This window comes from Panicum virgatum, chromosome 4N, assembly GCF_016808335.1.
Source record: "Panicum virgatum strain AP13 chromosome 4N, P.virgatum_v5, whole genome shotgun sequence".
Lineage (NCBI taxonomy): Eukaryota > Viridiplantae > Streptophyta > Magnoliopsida > Poales > Poaceae > Panicum > Panicum virgatum.
In genome coordinates this window covers 43,719,074-43,743,040 of record NC_053148.1, presented here as the reverse complement: position 1 = coordinate 43,743,040, position 23,967 = coordinate 43,719,074, and the positions used below count along the sequence as shown (strand labels likewise).

The following is a 23,967-nucleotide window of genomic DNA, read 5'->3' as shown; positions in this document are numbered from 1 at the left end:
TATTTGGCTGGTTTGTCTACCAATCAACCAGCAGTGATTTTCTCTCACACTAAATCAACATCAGTCACCAGCCAGCATCCAGCCAACGGTAATTTTTTCTCAAAACAAATCAAAGCCATCTACCAGCCGAACAGAATTTTGTCATTTAGAGTATTAAATAAAATCTAATTACATAACCCTTTTCATGGATAAGTGCTAATTCATGAGATGAATTTAATGGATCTAATTTACTACAATAATGCTAAAATAACCACCAGCTGGTTATGGATTAACAAGCTCAGAGATTCTACAATTAGTTTTATAATTAAATATTATTAAATAATAAGAATTTTTTAATATATAAAGCTAAATTTTATCTTTTTTGTCCGCCACTGTACACACACCAAGCGCACGCATTGACAGATCCAAGACAGTCAATTGTTTCTGTCGCCACTGGCCAGCTCATGTACTCGCTCCGTTTCAAATTATAAGTCATCCCATAAATTTTAGAGAGTCAAAATTTTCTAAGTTTGACCAAATTTATATAACAAAATAATAACATTTATGATACCAATTAAGTATTATTAGATTCTTTGTTAGTTATATTTTCATAGTATACCTATTTGATGTCATAAATATTTGTGTTTTTCTCTATAATTTTGATCAAACTTTGAAATGATTTGACTCTCCAAAATTCTTAAAATAACTTATAATTTAGAAGGGAGGGAGTATAAATTTGGCTCTCGGGCTGGTTTAGTTTCCTTAGTCCTCACTTTCACTTCATAACGAGCGCATCGGTCCGACGGCCCCATCAGCATCAGCCCATCGCCATTCAGGAATTCAGGAGGCCAGCCATGGCGGAAGAGGGGAAGCGCGGCAGCGGAGTGCGGGTGTGCGTCACCGGAGGCGCCGGGTTCATCGGCTCGTGGCTCGTCAAGAAGCTCCTCGAGAGAGGCTACACCGTCCACGCCACCCTGCGGGACACCGGTGCGCGGCGCGCGCGTTCTCCTCTGCTCCGTCTCATGGCGCTTTGCTTCGCTCCGATCCGCCGCGTCGCGTCGGGGAATCCGCCAAAAAGCTCAAGGAGCGGAGGCTGGTCGCCGATCGGCTCCCGTGCGCAGTTGCCTGGTCCTGAAATCTGCGTCCGGTTTGTTCGGTGGCCGCAGGGGACGAGGAGAAGGCCGGGCTGCTGCGCCGGCTGGTCCCCGCCGCGACGGAGCGGCTGCGGTTGTTCGAGGCCGACCTCTTCGACGCCGCCACCTTCGCGCCGGCCATCGCTGGCTGCCGGTTCGTCTTCCTCGTCGCCACGCCGTACGGGTTCGAAGCCGCCAGCTCCAAGGTGAAATTTACCCATAGTTTGCTGTTGTACAAGTCACGACCAATTTTTTTTTAAATTTTGAGGGTAGATGCCCTTCCGATCAAAAAATTGGGATTGATCAACGAAGGAATCGAAAGATTAAAAGTAGAGAAATAAAAATAACGATTTTATTTTTCATACCTTTTTAAACGGATTTTATTGTTGATACTGATTCTTCAGTATAAGAGCACGGCGGAAGCCGCCGTGGCCGCGGTGCGCGTGATCCTGCGGCAGTGCGAGGAGTCCCAGACGGTGAAGCGCGTGATCCACACCGCCTCCATATCGTCCGCCTCGCCGCTGAAGGAGGCCGGCGCCGGCGCCGGCTACAAAGATTTCATCAGCGAGTCTTGCTGGACACCGCTCGACGTTGACTACCCTCTGCGCAGCGCGCACTTCGATGTAAGCAAGAGGTTCTTCCGATCCGGCGATCCGTCTGATGATCACCTGATGATAATTTTCTCGTCGATTTCTGCAACCCCAAAGCAACGAACACAACCTGACGAACATTTGCAGAAGTACATTCTGTCGAAGCTGCAGTCGGAGTGGGAGCTCCTGAGCTACAACGGCGGCGAGCGCCCGGCGTTCGAGGTGGTGACGCTGCCCCTGGGCCTCGTCGCGGGGGACACGGTGCTCGGCCGCGCCCCGGAGACGCTGGAGCACGCCGTGGCGCCGGCGTCCCGGAGCGAGGCCGGCTTCGCGTTCCTGCGCCTGCTGCAGAGGCTGCTCGGCTCGCTGCCGCTGGTGCACGTGGACGACGCCTGCGACGCGCTCGTCCTCTGCGCGGAGCGCCCCTCCGTCGCCGGCCGGTTCATCTGCGCCGCCGCGTACCCGACCATCCACGACGTCGCCGCCCACTTCGCCGGCAGGTTCCCCCACCTCGACGTCCTCAGAGAGTAAGCCCGGGCGTACCCGTACCTTGGTCGTCTCCGGCGGCGGCGAGATGGTTTTGTTTGCTGATCATCCGATCGACTGGATCGCTGCTCCAGGACGGAGGCGGTGGCGAGGGTGCGGCCCGCCGAGGACAAGCTGGGCGAGCTGGGCTTCAGGTACAAGTACGGCATGGAGGAGATCCTCGACGGCAGCGTTGCCTGCGCGGCGAGGTTGGGTTGTCTCGACGCAGCCAAGCTCAGCGCGCAGCAAGGATGAAAACAGCAAGGCGTAGTCCGTAAGTAAGGCGTAGTCGTGCGTTTTCCACGTTCCCAAACTGCCACCGAATGCAGCAAACTTGAACGTAACCTGGCCGTACTTTCATGCATGTTAAATTCGGTATTTTGTTTTTTTTAATAAAAACAGGAGCACTGCAATGCATTTAAGAAGGAAGGAAGCAGAGTCTTACAAAGTTGTGATTACATAAAAAACTGAGACAGACGCACATCCTTGCCCAAACGAAGGCACAAATACAAGCTAAGCAGCGCAACATTTATGAACTAAATGAACACGCAGAAGCACCTCCGTCTTAATCAGCCCAAAGACCTGGATGGGCGTCAGTGAACGCTGCTCAAAAAAATTTCTATTTCTTTCATTCCAGAATCCAGATGGGCCAAGCTGTGATTATAAGCACTGCGGCCACCGAGCGTTGTTGCTTCTTCAGCGAAAGATGTCTTAGATTGTTCTCCCTCCATGTTTGGACGTCTCTTTCATTGCCTGTTGCTCGGCGAAGGTCTAGAGAAGCCCAACCCCCGACTAACCAGAACTCCTTAGCAAAGCTGCAATCCAAACACAAATGAGCAGCCGTTACCAGTTCTTGATCACATAGGTTGCAAACTGGATTACAGGGCCAATTTCTTAGAAGAAGATTGTCAGCTGTCAAAACTTTCCCCTGAACAAACAACTAGGCAAAGAATTTATGCTTACCCTCTGTATGAACACAGCACACAATTCTGCCATAAGAAATCCAGTGCTATCCTAAACGTTAAACGGTAAACAGTCGGTTACCTACTATTTAGCCTGTTATTCGGGCAAAACAGATGTTTTAATGGGCAAAACTGCTATTTAGATGGTCAAAACAATCGATTAAACGGAAACTGTGTATCACTGTATAATGTTTAAACAGTGCATAAACGGACTAAATGGCCGTTTAGGCGAACAGAAAAAAATCCCATGCCTACCATGCAGCTGAATGTTGTAAGCCGATTTGGCTGACTAAAGTCCATTTGCTGCCCACTTCCGAGTCAGTTCATCTGGTGAATTTGTAAAGTGGACAGTTTGAAGTGCATCCCAAAGCTCCACAAATCCAGCCATCTGTTCAACTGTAAATATCCTCCAAAGGCCTCTTGTCCACTTGTGATCAGTTATGTCATCTCTGACGCAATTGTTCTTTCTCCAAGGCAGTTCTCGGAGCTGAGCAATTCGGTATTTTCTGCTTGTGCTTATGCAATGTTAAATCTGGTATTTTATTCCCTGTCTGAGACGAAAATGTATCTGCAAGGTGTCAACCCAGCAACGCATTGGCAAAGAAAATCTGCACCGAGACTCAGAGAACTTTCTGTGCGGATAACCTAATCTTTCATCGAGAGTAACGGCAGGGGTTGAAACCGGTCGCCATCGACGCTGGCTCGGATCATCCCATCGCGTGACTGTGTTCCACGCTCTCTTGTACTAGTAGTAGATAAAACGCCTGTATCTGTTTTAAGGAAACAGAAGGGACCCATACTGATTATTATGCATTATAAACATGTAAACAAAATATGGCAGAGTACAACGAGGAGTCTTCATGAAACAAAGAAGATGAGAAAAATTACAACAGTACTTCTAACCATTGGGATCACTGGTTTGTGTTTTATGATCTTAGCTGTTAGTAGAATCAAAACAAGCTCACTTTTGAAGTGCCTAGTAGACAAGATCAGTCTCAATGGAAGTTTCATGGAAGATTTCATGATATTAAATATAACTAATTTTGCTGACATCACAAGAAAAAGAGAATGATGGAGTTTTATGAGATGTGAGGATAATTTCATCACCACAAAATTCATCTAACACCGTTAGCTGTTTTCAATTTAAGTAACAGTGCTATGAAACTATGCACTGGAACCGATCTAAGACCTGCCGCGTGGAAGTGCGACGGTAGCTGCCGCGTGGAAGTGTCGACGCCTCGGTTCAATCGCACCGTGTTCCTTGCCCTGGAACGTCCATCCATCATCCGGATCGGGACGTCCGAGGGAAACGGTAGACACTTCCGTGCGGTTCTGTAGTTGTGTAGGCAGTCGTGACCGAGTTTTTTTTTTTTGAGCAGGAGTCGTGACCGAGTTGAAATCGAACATGAACGGCGACGAAGCTTCCCTTCGGAAAGAGCCAGAGGGCCGGAGCCGGAGACGCACACCCAAAATCTGGGGACACGCCACGCCACCCGCGCCCGGCACGTTCCCACAGCTCCGCCCCGTGACATTTCCACCCCGCGCGCCTGGCCAAACCGCAGCGGCAGGCAGGCGGCCAGCCGCCCCGCGTTGGCCGCTTCCCCTCGCTTGCACGCGGCGCCAGCCGGAAGCTTCCCAGCCTCCCAGCCCAGGCCATTTTCCCCGGCCTCGGAAAAACCCGCGCGGGGATCGGATGGGGGGATAGGACGAGGACCACACGCGCGGCCGCGCTGTCGATCCCAGCCGCAGGGCCCAGGCGTGCTCCGAGGTGGGGCCAGCGTGGGAAACAACGGGTCCTGCTGGCCGCCGACCATTCCCCCGTGATCCAAACGTGCGGAGAGGCCGCCCGCGGGCCCCGGCCGTGTCCTCCCTGTATAAAAGAGGCCCCCACGCGCGGCCCCCACGGCACACGGCCAATCCCGAAGCGCGCTTCCACCACTTCTCTTCCGTTCCCACGCACACGCACGCTCGGGCAAACTCGTTCGCTTCGCGCCTCCGCCGCGTGCGCTCGTGCTCGTCGCGTGCTGATCGCTCCTCGCTTCGATCCTCTCTCCCTCTCTCTGTTTCTCTCTGTCTCGTGAGCTCGCGGGCGGCGGCGGCGTCGGGATGGCCGTCGGAGCAGGCGTGCGCGTGGCGTCCTCGGTGGAGGTGTGGGGGCGGGGGCGGGGGCGGAGCAGCGGCGGGAGGCGCGGCGCCGCGGCGGCGACCGTCAGGTGCAGCTGCGTCGGCGAGGCGGGGCCGGCCGCCGGGGGCCTGGCGGAGGAGCACTACCGGACGCTGCGGCTGCGCCCGGGGGCCACCCGGGGCGAGGTCAAGAAGGCCTTCCGCCGCCTCGCGCTCATGGTGCGTGCGTTTCCCTCCCACAGATCCCGCTGATTTTTACTACGATTTACCGCGGGCAGAAAACCGGTAGCTTGATTTCCCTTTCCACCACTCCTGACGACGTGTCTATTCCTCTCTCTGACGAGTTCCTTTCCAATCCCGTGCGTCCTCCTACTGCAGTACCATCCGGACGTCCGCAAGGAGAGCGACGGCGACGGCGACGGCGGCGTCCAGTTCCAGAGGATCAACGTGGCGTACCAGGTAAATGCCTTTTCTTTTCCTTATTCCTTGCTCTCATTTTCTGCAGCTAATTTTTACTTTTTCGTCTCCCCCGCGCCCGCGTCCCTTTCCCGTCTCTGCTTTCCCCCTGCTGCTGCTGATTGACCTGACGCTTATTCGGAATCGAATGCAGATGCTGATGAGCAACATGAGGGAGGCCGAGGAGCGGCTCGAGTACTGGCGCCTCAAGTACGGCCTCACCGACCAGGATCTCGACAGGTACAGGTACTACCTCAACGAGGACGACGACGACTGGCTCGACATGTGAGGAGGCTGAAGCAGCCAATCGGTAGGCAGAGGATTTACACAGCTTGCCTGTCGACATTGGAATCACTCATCTTGGCACCACCGGTTGATTCCTGTTGTTGCCATGGCAGAGGCAGCAGCACTGTGATCTCATCTGCTTGTGTATACTGAAGCAATGTGTATTCCTCCCCTATTTTATTGTGGGTGAAAGGATACATACTGCAGACAGACAGATTAAAGTGTACTGACATTCGTGCTCCAGCGCCTCCAAGACACTCGCCAAATCCACCAGATACGCCTCCTTGCATAGTAGTTGCCAGTTCCTCAAAGTCCCGAGCAGCATGTACAGTAATACCTTCTCGCTTCACCATGCCTTTCTCTGAAAACAATGATCATTGCGTAACTTCCAAATAGACCAAATTAATGCGGCACAAGTCATGTTCATAATAGCATGTCTGTTATCACTGATTGCGATATCTGGAATTGTTCACTGATTCATGCTTCACAGTTCACTGAAGGTTTTTCTGAACCTGTCTGGTTCCTGAACTACTCCTATGTTGGGACTACAGCAATTCCCCTGCCCTTGTGACCACATCTGAGATGAGTACCAGACGATGCAAGGTTTTAAGTTCAGTTGAACTTGGACTGAATACCGTGGTAGTGGACTCACGTTGTCAGATACTCGACGCCGTTATTTCCCTTTTCTAAACCTTTCGTGCGCACTTGGAGTTGAGTGGACTGTGGACACGGATCGTTCATCTCATCTGTTTGTTTTGCTTTAGCGTACTAATAACGTAGCTGACAGGTGCTCCTCCACTCATGCTTTCCAGCTGAAGTTTGGCTGAATCATGCCATAACGCAAATCTCTTTTGTTTTCGTCTGACAAGCATCTTCGCTCATGCGATTCTGCTTTGTATGCTAGTAACTACTAGCCCTAGCCCGTCGTGTATTTTTTTTTTGCAGTTTATGATATTCATTTGATTGCTATTGCTCAGGTTTCCATTGAATCTATTGTTGTGCTGCCATGGGTCATAAAAGGTTAGCTTACTCGCTTGATGGAATGATTTACCGGATACTCAATTTCATTTCTAATAAAGTGGTTGTCCTCTCTTGTCCCAGAAGTTCCGCAACTACTACTGGCGGCGTTGTCATAGTTAAGCCGTCGTAGATGTTGTTTTCTGCTGTCAAACACTTCAGGAGCCGTTGTTTGCCCAATCTAGGCATTCTTCTTTGTTAATATAATAATCCGCAGCATCCAGCTCAGTTCGTTTAATTTGATTATCAACACGTCAAATTTTGCTAGTTTGGAGGATCATACATTTCAGTAACAGAATTGCCTTTCGAAAGTGAGGTTTAGGTCTGGCTTGCTCATCTAGTGATGAGACAATGTCAACCTCTGCTTTTAATTTGCCTTGTACTAGTATGTGGTGGATGGTCACTCAGCTTGATGTAGACAACGAAAGAAATGCTACCCAATTTCGCCAAACACAGTGTCCTCAATGTGCCAATAAGGTATAATTGGGGGGCCATGCCTCACCATGTGCCCACAAATTATTTTTCTTGCAAGCCCATATTAATAGTCAACGTGCCTCCTAATATTTCTCACTGCTCGGTAAAAGCTTTTTTTAGACTAAAATATACTATATTAATAAAAGAGTGTTAAAAGAAACCACCACGAGAGCGTCTAGAAATTCTCACATTAATCTGAAAAAAAGAAGAATATCCACCATTGGATAATATGATTGATAAATAGCTAATTTCAAAATTAAAAAAGTAAGAAAAATTAGGACATGATCTAAAAGTCCATGCCGAGTACAATGAGTAAATAGATAATTTGAAATTAGAAAAATAAAAAATAGGACTTACCCAAAGCGTCCACATCAAATACAATTAGTAAGTAGCTAAATTAAGGATCATAAAAATAAGAAAATTAATTAGTACTTTATGAAAAAGAGTTACTATAACTAAATAGCTAAATTTAAAACAAAAAATATAAGAAAATTAGCGGTTGACCAAAGAATCCAAATCAAATGCAGCTAATAAGGGAGTATTAAAAGAAGCTACTACATTCACTGATAGGGTCTATAAATTCCCATATTAATCTAACTCAAGGGACCATATCAAATTGGAAATAGTGATTAAGAAGCAAATTAGGAGGGAATCTTTTGTTCACGATGTCGATGGACTACACATGCATTGAGATTGTGATGACTATAGAGAAAATTGACTTGCTCAACGTGTCGAAAAGAAGATGAGTTACTGGTATAATTGCTAAGAATAACACCAGGAGCATAACACAACAAATACTCATAAGCCGGACTGAATGTGGTAAATAAAAATAGTGGAAGAATATGAAGTTGGTCCAGTTCAGGATGTCTGAGGGATAGAGCTAAACATGCTAAAAAAAAGTGTAGGAGAATATAAAGAGCATGCATCTATTCTACGATGTCCATGGATCAAATGTGCGCCAAGATCTTGATGTCAACCGACAAAGTTGGATTACACAAGGTGCAAGAAAGAAGATAGTAGATTGATGTAATTGTTTAAAAGACCTGCACAGTTACCTCACCACTATGACAAAAATAAGAAAACTTCTTAAAGAAAAGATAATATTAATTATTTATCACTATGATAGCGGAAACCAGACTAGCCAGCCAATTAGCACGGGCCATCATGCAAGTTCTCCAAAGCTATAGTTCACGATTCATTTCTGCTACGGTGCTACCAGTTTCTTTATTTATTATCGGGTACTATAATTAGGGGCACCCTAACCAGGGGACTAAATCGCCCTAAAAACACAAACACATGTTGGGCAATCGGGTCCACGAAGGCCTACAACCTCCCTCCGATTCGAAGGAAAGGAAAGGACTCAAAGAAACCCAATCCGCGGCACAAGAACACAGTGCGGCCCATCCGAACCCCCTCGAACCCGCAGCCCAAGAACCCTCGACAGCGCCCCGCGTCTCCGCCTCGCTCGAGACCACCCCTCGACAGAAAGGACAAACCACCATCCGCTCACTCTCCCTCCGTACGGAGGCATTAAATGCCAACCACTCTTCCGCAGTGCCCAGGTCAGACGGCGTCAGGCCGCCACTCCGCACAGTGGCTGCGACCAGGGTCTTATCCGCCAACTCCGGTCACTGCACCGCCATCCCTGGCGCTGTGGCACCACTGTGGGAACCTGCGATGCACTGTGCGAACGTGCGCAGCGCGGTTCCTTCCACTGTGCTGCCAACTCCTTGTACTTCCCTCGTACTTTCCCCTCTGCAGGAACCCTCGAACGGCATGGGCACGGCCCTCAGGCGCAGTTCGGACCTTGACCAGATCAAGACCCCCGCCTGCAGGACCCTCGGAATACCGCCACGTCTAGCGCAGGGAGCGGTACCCTCTACAGCGACCACCACGCCACCCACTGGAGCTGCCAGGACGCCGGCACGATCTCCACAAGACCCAGGACAACTGCACGCCCGGCGCCTCACTCTCCAGTGCGGCACAGTGTACTTTCTACAGTATTATGCCACCGCACGCCCCCGATTCGGGGAAGAGCGACGACTTCTCCTCCCTCCTGTGCATGTACACCGCCCCCTCCTTGTGTCTATAAGAGGGGGAGGCGGTCTCTGTCTTATGCATCTGGGTTGTTCTCCACACTTGGCACAACTCACAAGAGCACACATGCTCTTCTGAGCCCCGATATTGGCACTTGCCTCAATCAACTTCTCCTCTAGCAGAGACTTGGGAGCCTCTCTCCCTCTCTCGCCTCGTTTGTACCCCCTACTACAGGCACCCCCGGTGCAAGATAATACAGTGCCCTCGCACACCCCCTTGCTGGACATACGGCCCCGCGACCGGAACCAGGATAAACCGTGCGTTCCTGTGTTGCCTCTTGCATCAACCATCTAGGAAGAGAGACCACGCAGCACTTTACTAGTTGGTGCCTAGCCCCCCGGGTCAGGACACCGATAGTTGGTGCGCCAGGTAGGGGAAACGCTGCGTGATATCTTGTTTCCTGGATGGTAGACGAGCCACGCCCATTCCCGGCGGGCACGACGCTCCGGTTTGGGAGTCTTGACTTCGTCGCGACCGGCGACGGCTACGGCACGGACATCCTCCCGTCCGGAGCCAACCCCGACACACCGACACCACCATTCCGGCGCGGGAGGCGCCCTTGCCGACACGTGCGGCGAGTGCGTATGGCGCGGCGCGAAGCGGCTCGCTTTCCTCCCCCACACGGGTCGAGGCAAGCGAGTCGCAGTCCAGCGCCGCGACGGAGGACGTCGTCACCTCACCATCACCGACTGCGGGAACGGCTCGCCTTGCCTCCCACACATGGGTCGAGGCTGGCGGGACGCAGCTCGTCACCGTGGCGGAGGATGTCACCGCTTCACCGCCCCCGACTGCAGTGACGGTGCCTCCCGAGGAGGGCGCGACCGCGACGTCGCCCCTTCCCTTCGGGACGCACACCTCCACTGCTACCCACGCTTCATCCGCCAGCCCCCACGTAGGCGTGTACGAGGACTCGCCGGGTCATCATCTGATCTCGATCCGCAACCTTGTCGCATCGCCATCTGACAGCTCGTACCTAGACTCCGCGGATGAGGGGTACGTCTTCGTGCGCGAACGCGTCGCTCCGGACTTCTCCGGGATCCGTGATCGTGAAGCACTCTAGTCGTTTCAAGCTGCGGCGGACTACTGCTTCGCCTGCTCCGACGACTCCAGCGGGGAGGACTGCGATCTTGCCCGGAAGTTCTCCATGGTTGAGCTGGCGGAGCGGGGCAACGACGCGGCAAACGACACGGCGGACCCACCGACGAACTGACTAGTTGAGCCACCAGCGAAACTCCGCTGTGCCCACAACAACCACTCCGACGAACGACCCCCAGAACTAACGCTTGGAATATTTAGCAGCTACGTCGCTTCTATCCTTAAATTCCAAACTCTTTATATATAGCTTGTACTCGTACTTTACACTTCCCGAAGTAATAAAAAAGTATATGTTACTTATTTATTTTTTGGGAATCATCCGAACCCTTGGGGGCTCGGGTGCGCACAAACACTGAGGTGGGCTCGGCTTTACCCTCGGCAAACCCCAGCCTCCCTCGGGGGCTACTACAAGGGGAACCCCCGAACGTCCCCGAAAACGCCACTGTTTTTTCAAAAAATTTCCGTATCTAAGATTCTCGTATATTTAGAAAAATAGATGCGAGGCGTAAACGACTACGGTACGGGGCCGGCCGAGTCGTGGGACTGCCTACGCCTCCGGGATACGGCATCCCTCTCACCACCCTACGCCTAAGTCGCTTATGAAAGCGAATTTCCTTGCAGAAATTTATCTAAGTCGCATACGAAAACACGAAAACTTAGTAACGAAAACGGTGCGCACGAACTCACGAGGCCTCAAGCGGCCACACTGTCGGTTTACTTTAACATGTCTTCTCGCATAGAAATATGTTTAAGGTAAATTGCTAATCCGACTACATGGGCTCTACGAGCCACCGACTTTCTATAGGTCTCCCTCTCCGTCGCGTACACCCTCGAGGGCCACCCTCGGGGGCTACACCCTCTAAGGCCACCCCCGGGGGGCTACACCTGCGTACAAGCTAAGCTAATGGAAAGGGCGAAGTCGTCACCAACGCTTGGAACATTCAGCAGCTACGTCGCTTCTATCCTTAAATTCCAAGCTATTTGTATTTCCCGAAATAATAAAAGAGTACGCTTTACTTATTTATTTTTTGGGGATCATCCGAACCCTCGGGGGCTTGGATGCGCACGAACACTGAGGTACGCTTGGCTTTACCCTCGGCAAAGCCAAGCCTCCCTCGGGGGCTACTACGGGGGGAACCCCGTACGTTCCAAAAAATGCCAATGTTTTTTCAAAAAAATTTCGTATCTAAGTTTCTCGTGTACTTAGAAAGGTAGACGCAAGGCGTAAGCGACTAAGGAACGGGTCGGCCGAGCCACGGGACTGCCTACGCCTCTGGGATACGGCATCCCCACTCACCTCCCTACGCCTAGGTCATTTATGAACGACAACTTCCTCGCTGAAACCTATCTAAAGCATATACGAGAGCACGGAAATAACATAGAAAAAACGAGGGCTCGAACGCACAAGGCCTCAATGGGCCACACTGTCGATATACATTAACAGATTTCTTAATCCAAAAGTACGATTACGATAAAGTACTAACTTATTTACATGGGCTCCGAGGCCCAGACTCTCTATAGGTTATCCTCCCCATCTGCGGGTCTTCAACGGCGTCGAAATCAGCTATCGGGGGGATGTCAGCCTCGAGCTTCTTGGTCAAGGTAGCGGCGAACTCCTCGACGGCGGCGTCGGCGTCGTTCATGATGGCCGACGCAGTGTCCGCATCAGCGCCGGTCGGGACGACGTACCCCGACGACACCAACGGGAGGTCCATGTCGTAATACGTCGAGGCCACGGCGAGGGCTCGCTGGACCCCGAGGCGGAAGGTGCTCTTGGCGTGCTCGGCGACTCGATCGCCCAGCGCTCGCAGGCGGCTGGCCACCGAACTACCAGACTGAGCATTTGCCCCCTCGAGCTCCTGACACACGGCCACGGCGGTCCGCTCCAGCTCGGCATACTCTTCCTGCACCGCCGTGAGCGCGGTGTTGGCATCCTCCTTCGCCGCGGTCTCGTCCGCCACCTTCTTCCTCAGCTCTGAACAGGGGAATCAAGATAAGTTGCAATAAGCTAGAATCGAACAACAGCGAAATTTCGAATACTTACCCGCGATATGTTTCTGCGCCTCTTCTTGCTGGACCCGTGCGGCTTCCACGAGCGAGGACAAGGAGTCCACCTTCTCCTTGAGGGTGACCTCCGCATTCCGCACGGCCACCTCCTTCTCCTCGAGGGCTTTGCCCTTTTCCTCGAGGGTCCCGGTGAGCGTGGCGACGGATGCCTTCTCGCGCTGGAGCTCGGCCTCCTTGCGCTAGAATTCGGCCTCCTTCTGCTCGAGCGCCGCCCTAGCTCGCTGCAGCTCGGCAGCCTGCACCTTGGCCTCCTGGGCTCCCTGCTCCGCCGCGGCCCTCTGGACGTCGCGCTCGCCGGCGGTCTTCGCCAGCTCCTCCTCTAGCGCATGCTGACGCGCTCCCAGGTTGGTCACCAGGGTGTTGGCGTCGATCGTTCGGAGCACCAAGTCGGCATTGTACTGCCCAAGCCAGCGCACCTGGGAGTACAATCGGGTTAGCTCGGTGCTCTTGTTGCACGAGATGTCCCTCAGCCGCTGCAAGTGGGAGAGCGTGAGTGAAGCACACAAAAACAAGACCGAACACGAGCAGTAACTAGGGGGAAGGCACCTACCTGGCTGATCTGGAAGTCCGTCGTCCTATGAAGCTGTAAGGCGGTCGAGGTTGTCCTGAATCTGAGAGCCGACCTCGTACTGCGCCTTCCAGGCCGCTTCTTCCTCCCGCTCATTGCGAAGAAACTCCAAGGGGACCCCGGACTGGATGATCGCCCCATGACGGGGCCCCTCTGATGTCCCCGCGCTAAGTACCTCCTCGGAGGCCGACACGAACTCGGTAATCTGGTCGGCGGCGCTGGCCGCAGCAGCGGGGTCGATGTCCCTCGAATCCCTGAACTCGTCGCTGCTCAGCGGCAGCTCCACCAACGGCGCCGCGTACTCCGGCGCTGCTCGCTCCATCATCGCCACAGCGGCACCCTCGACCTCGGTCCTCGTAGGCTCCGAGACGCGGGTCTCCTCCATTGCCGGCGCCCTTAGCGCCGACTCCTCTTTCGTGGCACCCTCGACCCCAGCCCTCGGGGGCATGGGGGCGAGAGTCTCCACCTCTCTTTGGCCGGCGGGGCACTCCTGCGCCCCCCTACCAGCCCCTCCTCCTGCAACCGGCTGGGCGGCGCTATCCGCATCGCCCCGACCGGCCTTGATTTAGACGTCCGACCGGGCGGCGTCATCCGCATCGCCCCGGCCGGCCTCCTCCTTGGCGTCGGCCCGAGCGGCCGTTACAATGCCGCTCTAGTCGGCGTCGCCCCCACTCTCCTGTGCTCGGGCCAGTTGGGCCTCCAGGGCCCCCCGAGCCACCACCTCTCAGAGCTTTTCAACCCCCGCCTCTAAGACCGGGTCCACTCCGATCGGGGGCTGCGGCGCCGTGTGCGGCGTCGCGTGCGCCCCGGTCTTGAGGGCATTGGTCGGTGCAAGGTGGGCCGAATGCTGGAGGTGGCCTGCAGCCGGGCAATCGCGGGGAAGAAACGTTGAGTCAACAGGATTGGAGGGTCGAGTAAACGACTGGCAAAGGATAAAATCAAGATCACTTACACTGACCGGGCGCTTTCAGCTGCGCTTGTCCCGTGAGGATGTCTGTGCGGGTGTCTCCGCACTCGCCGCGGACCCTCCCACCGCCCATCGACCCGCGGGTGCGGGTGCCCTTCTACCGTCGCCGGCGGGGGCGACCTCTGCCCCATCACGGGCGTGGACGATCTCCTGCCCGCTGCCGGCGCGTGCGACCGTCGGTGCAAGGTGGGCCGAATGCTTGGAGGTGGCCCTGCAGCCGGGCAATCGGGGAAGAAACGTTGAAGTCAACAGGATTGGAGGGTCGAGTAAACGAATGCAAAGGATAAAATCAAGATCACTTACACTGACCGGGCGCTCATGCTGCGCTTGCCCGTGCCGCTCCTCCGGGCCCGCGGCACGGTGACACCCCCCGAAGATTGACCCGAGGGCGTCGCCCTCGGATCGGCCTGAAGCCTCGAGGCTGTCTGTGCGGGTGTCTCCGCACTCGCCGCGGACCCTCCACCGCCCGTCGACACCGCGGGTGCGGGTGCCCTTCTACCCGTCGCCGGCGGGGGCGACCTCTGCCCCATCACGGGCGTGGACGATCTCCTGCCCGCTGCCGGCGCGTGCGACCCTCGTCCCGCCGCCAGCGTGGGTGACTTCCGCTCTGTCCTCGTGGGGTGCGACTCCACCAGTGATGCTAGTGTGAGCCTCGCCTTGCCCAGCGTCACCGTCATATCCTCGCCACTAGCCTCTCGATAGACCGGCGAGGAACCCGCGCCTGTCGCCGCCTCGTCGTCATCCAAGAAATTGAGCTCCACGTCCGAGGAGTCCTCCTCCTCGGTGGACTCGGGCGTGGCGGGCCGCGGAGCTCCCTCCGCGTGTGCAATCTTGCACTCTTTCTCGTGCTTCTTCTTCCTCTCCCTCTTCCTAGTGGCGGCGTCCTTCGCCGCGTCCTTCCTCTTCTTTGCCACCTCATTGCGTAGGCGATTGGCTTCGCGTTCCTCCGAAACCGGGGGCTTCGAGACATGGCCCTTGTGGCTCACCCCCTGCAAACGCGACCAAGTTAGGATCAAGGAGTGGGGGAAGAAACAGCACAAATCGACAACGAATTGAAACTTAAGCTCACCACAGAAATGTACCCTGCCTCGGGGCGCATCTTGATCTCCCAGAGATCATCTGGGTTGTTGGGGAACTCCGCCACAGCACTTTTCGCCCTCCGGGCAGCAACGTTGTGGGGGAGTAGCACGTTCGACGTCCTCGAGCCCTCGTACGAAGCCTCGAGGGTGAGGTCGAAGATCGGCAGCTTCCTCTCTATGAGAGGAATCACCCTCTGCCGGTGGAAGTTTGCGATGACAGCCGCCGCCGTCAGCTCCTTCCTCGCCAAACGCTGCAACACGTTGGTGAGGACCTCGAGCTTGGCCTGCTTACTCTGGGCGACACCCCCAGCCCCACTTCTCTGGCCTCTCCCGGAGCACCTTGTTGGTGAAGGCCGGGAGCCGGTTACCAAAGTTGTGCAGATAGAACCACCCTCGGGTCCACCCGGCGTTGTTCATCGTCATCCTGTTGGGGATGTACAAATCCGACCGGGTTGTGCGCAAGTGGAGCATCAGACCGCCGGCACGGGCAAACCTCTTCGGCTGGCCCCGCACGTTCTCGATGTAGAGCTCGCCGCGGAACAAATGGATCCATAGATCCCAGTATGCTTCAATTCCCAGATACCCCTCGCAGACGGCGACGAAGACCGCCGCTTGCGATATGGAGTTGGGGCCGAAGTTGTGCAACTCTACCCCGTAGTAAGCGCCCGCATGAATCTACCAACGGGGATGCCGAATCTCCGCTCGTGGAGCCGCACAAGGCTCACGATATAGCCGTCGGGGGGATTCAGCTCGGTCTCCTCCGGCCGCGGGGGAATCCACACCGGCCGCTCCGGGTTGTTGTTCGTCGGAAGCAGCCTCTCGACGACCAGTTGCTCCAGGACCGCCGCGGTGGCGGTGGACTTCCCCCATGGCAACGGCTCCTCGATCTGCGTCATCGCTTCGAATCGCCGGGGAGCACGGGAAAGCAAGCTCGACGATGGCTAAGGTGTGCTCTCGCTCTCTTCTTCTTCCTCCTCCTTTCACTCTCGGCTCTGGCTCCAGGTGCAGGGGAGACGGAGAAGGCAAGGGAGGCGAAGGCAAGATGGCCAGGTGAGCCCAAACAATCCCCCCTTCCCCGCTTTTATCCATCACGATGGGCGGATTCACCGCCGCCGCCCGAATCCACCGCATTGAATGCGGTAGATTTTGCTGTCGCTGATAGCTGGGCCCCACGACTGCGGAGTCCCCCCACACGCACACTTGGCAATAATTATGGCGCAGTAACCGACTGGCGCGGCGGACTGTAGCACCATCCCATCCGCCAGCCGCCGCCCACGCCTCTCCGCCTACCCAAGGCAGCCACCTGAAAAGGCGCGCCCGCACAACCCGCACGTACTGGGCCACGTTGCCCTCGACTAGCGGGAGACCCACGCGCACGACCGGCGAGTCCTGCACAACCCCCCTTCCCCGTTTTACACGAGGGGATCCCGCGGGCCGAACACCGCTATGGAATATCCCCTCAGGGGATTCCTTACCGTCGAAGGAAGCCAATTTCGAGGCCTTACTGATCAGGGATTCGAAGCCTGGCCCATCAAGGGTTCGACAGACTGCATGGGCGTGCCATACAAGCGACCCTCAAATACGGAGTTCGAGACGCCCTACGCAGTGTTCGAGGCCAGCCGAGGGTGCCTAGCAGGAGGATCCCATCGAGGGAGAGCACCGAGCCATCGGACCCTATCGAATGGGTCCGAGCCCCACCTAGCGAACCTTTGCGAGCGCTTTATGTGATGTGTCCACGGACCACAAGCCGACCCTTATCGAATAGGGCACGGATGTTCACTTGAACCACCCGCTAACAACTCACTGAAGCAACCATGACTCGCGGCCCGGGCATGGGTAGCATGGCGCGCTTCACCCCTCCTCCCTGTGGAAGGGCGACGAGGGTCGTAACAAAGTCGAGGGTCCCCAGAATGCCTTCACGCAGGCCGGGGCTCAGGGGCTCCTCGCGCACCGTGGCTCAGGCCGCACCCTCGAATGAATCGGCAACCGTCGATTATGGAGTTCCATGTGTTCAATCAACCTCCCGCGCTTAACTCGCGCCTGCCGAATTGCTCAGTCAAATCACGGGCCGCTGCACCATCAAGAAAAATGCCGAGGCCGGCTGAAAGGAACGCCGAAGCCGGCTGAAAAGGACACTGGGCAGCCACCCCAATCAATCTACCATGCAGGGCGATGTTTATAGCCCTTGGACGAGTGCAAGCACTCCTCTAAAGCCTAGGGGGCTACACCCGCGGGTGTGCTGACGCGCCCCCACAGAGGAAACTTCACACATTCGAGGACCAAATTCCCCGCAGACTAGCTTAAACGCCCCCATCAGCACGACGGCAACATCCCCAGCGGCAGTGCCATGGTGCTCGAGGCGACTATGATCTGCATAGACAACTCGGAGTTGCCTCGTCACTGCTTCTCCGATAGCGAAACCCAATCTCGGAATGATCTTCTCCGACAACGCTCTCCGGAGCGCCGTCGCGCCCCCGCCAGGCAAACCAAGATCCCAACGGTCAGCACCTGAGTCGCGCCCTCGAGGAGTGAAGCCTCTGCAGGGCTGATGCTCATCCCTACAAAGGCTCGGGGGCTACTGTGGGATACTATGATTAGGGGAACCCTAACCAGGGGACTAAATCGCCCTAAAAACGCAAACACATGTTGGGCAATCGGGCCCACGAAGGCCTACAGCCTCCCTCCGATTCGAAGGAAAGGAAAGGACTCAAAGAAGCCCAATCCGCGGCCCAAGAACACAGTGCGGCCCATCAAAACCCCCTCAAACCCGCGGGGCAATCTCCGCCTCGCTCGAGGGCTCCTCGTCGGGACACTCGACAGCGCCCCGCGTCTCCGCCTCGCTCGAGGGTAGCGAGCCTACCCTCGAGCAAGCGGAACGACTCCGCCTCGCTCGAGACCACCCCTCGACAGAAAGGACAAACCACCATCCGCTCGTCCTCCCGCCGTACGGAGACATTAAATGCCAACCACTCCTCCGCAGCGCCCGGGTCAGACGGCGTCAGGCCGCCACTCCGCACAGTGGATGCGACCAGGGTCTTATCCACCAACTCCGGTCACTGCACCGCCATCTCTGGCTCTGTGGCACCATTGTGGGAACCTGCGATGCACTATGCGAACATGCGCGACGCTGTTCCGTCCACTGTGCTGCCAACTCCATGTACTTCCCTCGTACTTTTCCCTCTGCAAGAACCCTCTAACGGCATGGGCACGGCCCTCGGGCACGGTCCAGACCTTGAACAGATCAAGACCCCCGCCTATAGGACCCTTGGAATACCGCCACATCTAGCGCAGGGAACGGTACCCTCTACAGCGACCACCACGCCGCCCACTGGAGCTGCCAGGACACCGGCGCGGTCTCCGCAAGACCCAGGACGGCTGCACACCCGGCGTCTCACTCTCCAGTGCGGCACAGTGTACTTTCTACAGTATTCTGCCACAGCACGCCCCCGATTCGGGGAAGAGCGACGACTTCTCCTCCCTCCTGTGCATGTACACCGCCCCTCCTTGTGTCTATAAGATGGGGAGGCGGTCTCTGTCTTATCCATCTGGGCTGTTCTCCACACTTAGCACAACTCACAAGAGCACACACGCTCTTCTGAGCCCCGATATTGGCACTTGCCTCAATCAACTCCTCCTCTAGCAGAGACTTGGGAGCCTCTCTCCCTCTCTCGCCTCGCTTGTACCCTCTACTACAGGCACCCCCGGTGCAAGATAATACAGTGCCCTCGCACACCCCCTTGCTGGACATACGGCCCTGCGGCCGGAACTAGGATAAACCGTGCGTTCCTATGTTGCCTCTTGCACCAACCATCCAGGAAGAGAGACCACGTAGCACTTTACTAGTTGGTGCCTAGCCCCCGGGTCAGGACACCGACATTTATGCAGTATGCTCTGAACTATGTTCTCCTTATTATAGTCTAATTTTTTCCAAAGATTTGTCATGACTCTTGATTTGCATAAAAACTGTGGTTGTTCTCTTGTTTCTTTTTGCAATCCAGTAATGCATCAGCTATATTTTTCCCCCGCTGGCAGCATTTAAGTTTCTGATGAAAATAAAAACTTTTGTGAACTTGAGCCCTAAATCTGATTTCTTGTGGTCCAACACTCCAACATGGACATCAATTCAAATCAACACTACAAAGTTGCAACTTGCTGCTAAAAAGAGCTTTAGTGTTGGCATCAAACAGTGAAGCATGTGCAGTTCAATGTCAACTAAAGCCGAAGCCTCCTAACAAATCGCCATCCTCTCCCTGGCCTTCTCATTGTGCATTGTGATGTGCCGTCACTCAATGGACGCCTTTCCCTTTTTGGCATGAGCAAATGCAAGATTTTAAGCAAACGGAGAGCTCATCGTGCAACTCACTAATCTTAGCATCGTTGCCTCATCAATTGTGCTCTCTCAATCACAAAAAAATGCACTATTCGATCCAAGATCATGATCCCGAAACTCTCCTTGATTTCCACGCAGTGATTTGCTTAGGTTATGATGCACATGTGAGGTTGCAAACTCAATTTTGAAAGTGTCTAGAACTCTAGATGGACGTCTCGTGAGGCCCCGAGGCCTGGGCCGCACGTTTCACCAAACAGCAGCGCACGGTTCCCTCTCATCACCTCTCGTCGACTGGAAACTCCACGCGACGCGACACACGAGCGCAGGGGCCCATCTGCAAAAAGACCCCACCGCCCCCCTCGGCCCTCCCCGGCCAATCACCGGCTGACCCCGCCGGCGCGCGCCATGGCCGCCGCCCGGGACTCCGCCAAGCAGCCGCTCCTCCACCGCGCGCACCCGCCCCACGTCGCGTCGGCGTCCTCGCCGGCCCTCCCGTCCGTCCCCCCCGGGTCCGCGGGCCGCCGCTTCCCGGGGGGGCTCGACGTCCCCAACCTGAAGAAGCGCGGCGGCGGCACGCGCAGCTGGATCCGCGTCGAGGCCGCCACGGCCTCCGTGCAGACGCTGGAGATCGACAAGGCCACCATGATGCGGCGCTGCGAGCTCCCCGCGCGGGACCTCCGCCTGCTCGACCCGCTCTTCGTCTACCCCTCCACCGTCCTGGGGCGCGAGCGCGCCATCGTCGTCAATCTCGAGCAGATCCGGTGCGTCATCACCGCCGACGAGGTGCTCCTGCTCAACTCCCTCGACAGCTACGTCCTCCAGTACGCCGCCGAGCTCCAGCGACGCCTGCTCCAGCGCGCCGAGGGCGACGAGCTGCCCTTCGAATTCCGCGCGCTCGAGCTCGCCCTCGAGGCCGCTTGTTCCTTCCTCGATGCACAGGTGCTCATCGAAACTCCTCAATTTCATGATCCTCCTTTTGTCCTCGTCTGTTTCTCTTGCGCGATTGATTAGGATATGGTGAGATGATGTTATCCCGTGTCTGAATTGTATTCGCTATTGCGCTTTAGTTTGGATAGTTGATCCAGAGCGGGTTCACTGGTTCACGCTATTAGTGCAAAATGAGTCTTACACGCTTTGCAATTGTGCAATTGGCTCAATGTTTTGAACTTTAACTATTTATTAGTCTTTACAAGGGCTATAATGAGAGGTTTAGTTTTTCTGATATCATGTTGGGGGCGATTGATCAAAATTTCAGTGATCAGTGTTGGTTTTAGTTCTTGTATGCCGAATGGAATGCCTTGATTTCACAATTGTTCCTGTGCATCAAGTAAAAGTGTTGCAGCTGATCTTTTTAATGATGATTTGAACACATTTCATAAACGAGGCAATTTTTTGTTATAGTTATTTTTATTTCTTCCAGTTGAGCAGAGATTGGCAGTTCCATTTTGTTTTCTGTTTTGGTATCTATTATCTACTGAGATGTAAAGATTGGTGTCTACTTACATTATGGTGAACAATTTACCAGCCTGCTGCTTCTTTGATTTAAAATTCAGGTAATGTAGTACTTTAACAGAGAAAAGTTCTATAGTTGGTTGAATATCAATATACCCTATTATCCTAGTGTTTTCTGTTATTCTGGGATTGGTGTCTTTGCTAAGAGCTATTGTAGTTGGTGCGACTGTTGAAAAGTCAGATGTTGTGAATTAAAAACAAAGTTGGATGTTGCTGAGGATGGGATTTCTAATTTGGTGCATGTTTGGTAGCCAGCTAGGCATATTGACATACTTGTAACATAGACAAGTAATACAAATGGTTTCTCCTGTAAACTGTAGCAGCATTTTTATGTGCAGATTCTTTCCTTCCTCAGGCAGTTTCTTTGATGCCTTCTCCCATTGATAACCAAGGAACTGATGCTTTGTCCAACAAATGTTGATAGGCTTTACTTTGTCAACATTAAATTGTTTAATGATCATAAGCACACAAAATGGAACAGTTCCTTTTTTCCCGACCCTTTTCTTTGAAGTACTTAAAGTCTTAAAGTTTGGAATTATTCCCATATTCCCATATGAGATCGAAGAGACATTAGAAGTGAGTGAAAGATGGTAAATGGAATCAATACAGTCATACAGAAATACATATCACTTTCAATCAACTTGTCATATTAATTAATTTACTGTGTCACATTGTTTGGTACCATCACTGGGAAATTCTAAGAAAAGATGGTCATTAATTTTCAAAAAGACCTGTTTCTGACAGCCCAGTGTGGCAATCTAATAACAACTGTTTGTCCTGTGCTGTGCTCTGTTGTGCATTTGTTCTCTTCAATGTATATGTTAATGTAGTATTTTCCATGTCTATCTGTGCTTTTGATTGGGAACCTTTCTTTTAATAATATGTCAATGCATCCATGGATGTTGAAAATTCTGATAAGTTTGCAAATTGCAATATTCTGTCTGTAAAAGCTGCATACATGAAAATCACATGCACACTACTGTGTCAGCATCCAGCAGTAACTTTTCAAGCACAAAGTTTCTTTTATGATTAATTGACTTAATCTATTGGCAATTTATGTTTGTAAAAATTGATACAAAATACAAGAAACATCTGCAGGACAAAACTGTATCGCTGCTTTACAGTAACTGTCCAAGCACCTAGTAACTCAGGTCACAAGTTTTTTCAGTTCATGCTTTCTGAGAAACTCATGGCTGTTGTTAGGTTACAGGCTGTAGAGTTTTTGCTACAAAGATGCTCTGTTACTGGTTGCTATGATCTTACGTATTTTATGTCTTGACTGAAGCAATGAAGCATCCTTCTCACATGATCAAATAACAAGGCTGGGGGTAGGCCTGCCTTGTGTAAAATGATGCTGATCGCATTGACAGTAATTGAGATCAATGGATATGTTAATATGCTTTTTTCTGCTTCGGTACAGGCGGCAGAATTGGAAATTGAAGCATATCCACTATTAGATGAGCTGACATCTAAAATCAGTACTTTAAATTTGGAACGTGTCCGGCGACTCAAAAGTAGGTTAGTTGCTTTGACCAGAAGAGTTCAGAAGGTAAATTTCATCCTAACCTTGATCCAGATTTCTTGTCTCAGATCATTAGTTTAGACCAATTTGTTGCTGTCTTGCAATAGGTTAGAGATGAAATAGAACAGCTAATGGATGATGATGGTGATATGGCTGAAATGTATCTCACCGAGAAAAAGTTGAGGATGGAATCATCTGTGTTTGGTGATCAGTCTTTGTTGGGTTACAATTCAGCAGGCGCTGCTGGGACGTCAGCTTCAGCTCCTGTATCTCCAGTCTCATCACCCACAGAATCACGAAAGCTGGAGAAAGCTTTCAGCTTGTGTAGAAGTAGGCATGATAGTGTGAAGAGCTCAGATAACACAACAACAGAACACATTCAGGAGTTGGAGATGTTACTGGAAGCTTATTTCGTTGTCATCGACAGTACTCTCAACAAGCTGACATCGGTACCGACAGACATCTTCAACAAATCTCATATCTAGTTACTTTCTGTAATAGGATATAGGTGTCAATGGGGTCTGACCCATTTTCCTCCTTTCAGCTTAAAGAGTACATCGATGACACGGAAGACTTTATCAACATTCAGCTGGTACATCAACATATTTCATACCCCCCTTATCCAGGAATTGCACATCAGATTTATGCATTTCTCACGATTGGTTTTGAGCTAACTGATTTACTGTGACTTTCATGTTTTCCCAGGACAATGTGCGGAACCAGCTGATCCAGTTTGAGCTGCTGCTAACGACTGCAACATTTGTTGTAGCCATTTTTGGAGTGGTCGCTGGGGTATTTGGTATGAACTTCGAGACTACAGTTTTCAAAATACAGAACGCGTTCCAGTGGGTCCTCGTCATTACTGGAGTGGTCGGTGCTTTCATCTTCTGCTCGTTCCTTTGGTTCTTCAAGTACAAGAGACTGATGCCTCTGTAGAGTGTATATGCTTCACATAGGACCGATGTATTACTCGATCATCTCTCAGTTTCCGACCACACTGCTGAGGTACTCGATCAGAACCCTGAATTTCTGCCGTTGTAAATGCCATTCTTTTACAGGTTTACGGCATGCCTACCGAGAGTTCGGGTGAAAAAATTGTAATTCTCCTGACATGGTGGCTGTGATGTAAAGGGAATAACATTACAGTTTATAGAAATAAATACCAATCAGTTCTACATCCAAGAA

The 23,967-nt window shown here is 53.0% G+C and overlaps 3 protein-coding genes across 5 annotated transcripts; all 3 read left to right on the top strand.

Annotated features, from left to right (window-relative positions):
- Positions 1 to 736: 736 nt before the first annotated feature.
- On the top strand, positions 737 to 2,656 carry LOC120671379 (putative anthocyanidin reductase). Of its 2 annotated transcripts, XM_039951681.1 has the most exons (5): positions 739 to 966; positions 1,146 to 1,318; positions 1,517 to 1,735; positions 1,850 to 2,229; positions 2,323 to 2,656. In XM_039951681.1, exons 1-5 carry the CDS (start codon positions 834 to 836, stop codon positions 2,480 to 2,482), a joined length of 1,065 nt encoding a protein of 354 aa, XP_039807615.1. In that variant the 5' UTR covers positions 739 to 833; the 3' UTR covers positions 2,483 to 2,656. The 2 variants fall into 2 exon arrangements, with proteins under 2 accessions (XP_039807614.1, XP_039807615.1); XM_039951680.1 differs by having other exon boundaries at positions 737 to 966; positions 1,517 to 2,229.
- A 2,421-nt stretch (positions 2,657 to 5,077) lies between these two features.
- On the top strand, positions 5,078 to 6,292 carry LOC120671378 (chaperone protein dnaJ 8, chloroplastic-like). Of its 2 annotated transcripts, none has more exons than XM_039951679.1 (3): positions 5,078 to 5,532; positions 5,692 to 5,830; positions 5,917 to 6,050. In XM_039951679.1, coding segments are annotated over exons 1-3 (378 nt in total). In that variant the 5' UTR covers positions 5,078 to 5,295; the 3' UTR covers positions 5,919 to 6,050. The 2 variants fall into 2 exon arrangements, with proteins under 2 accessions (XP_039807613.1, XP_039807612.1); XM_039951678.1 differs by having other exon boundaries at positions 5,079 to 5,532; positions 5,692 to 5,772; positions 5,924 to 6,292.
- A 10,677-nt stretch (positions 6,293 to 16,969) lies between these two features.
- On the top strand, positions 16,970 to 23,967 carry LOC120669435 (magnesium transporter MRS2-B-like). The gene is made up of 6 exons (XM_039949191.1): positions 16,970 to 17,043; positions 19,955 to 20,687; positions 22,681 to 22,809; positions 22,890 to 23,231; positions 23,327 to 23,374; positions 23,488 to 23,967. The coding sequence occupies exons 1-6, from the start codon at positions 16,970 to 16,972 to the stop codon at positions 23,716 to 23,718; spliced, it is 1,557 nt and encodes a 518-aa protein (XP_039805125.1). The 3' UTR covers positions 23,719 to 23,967.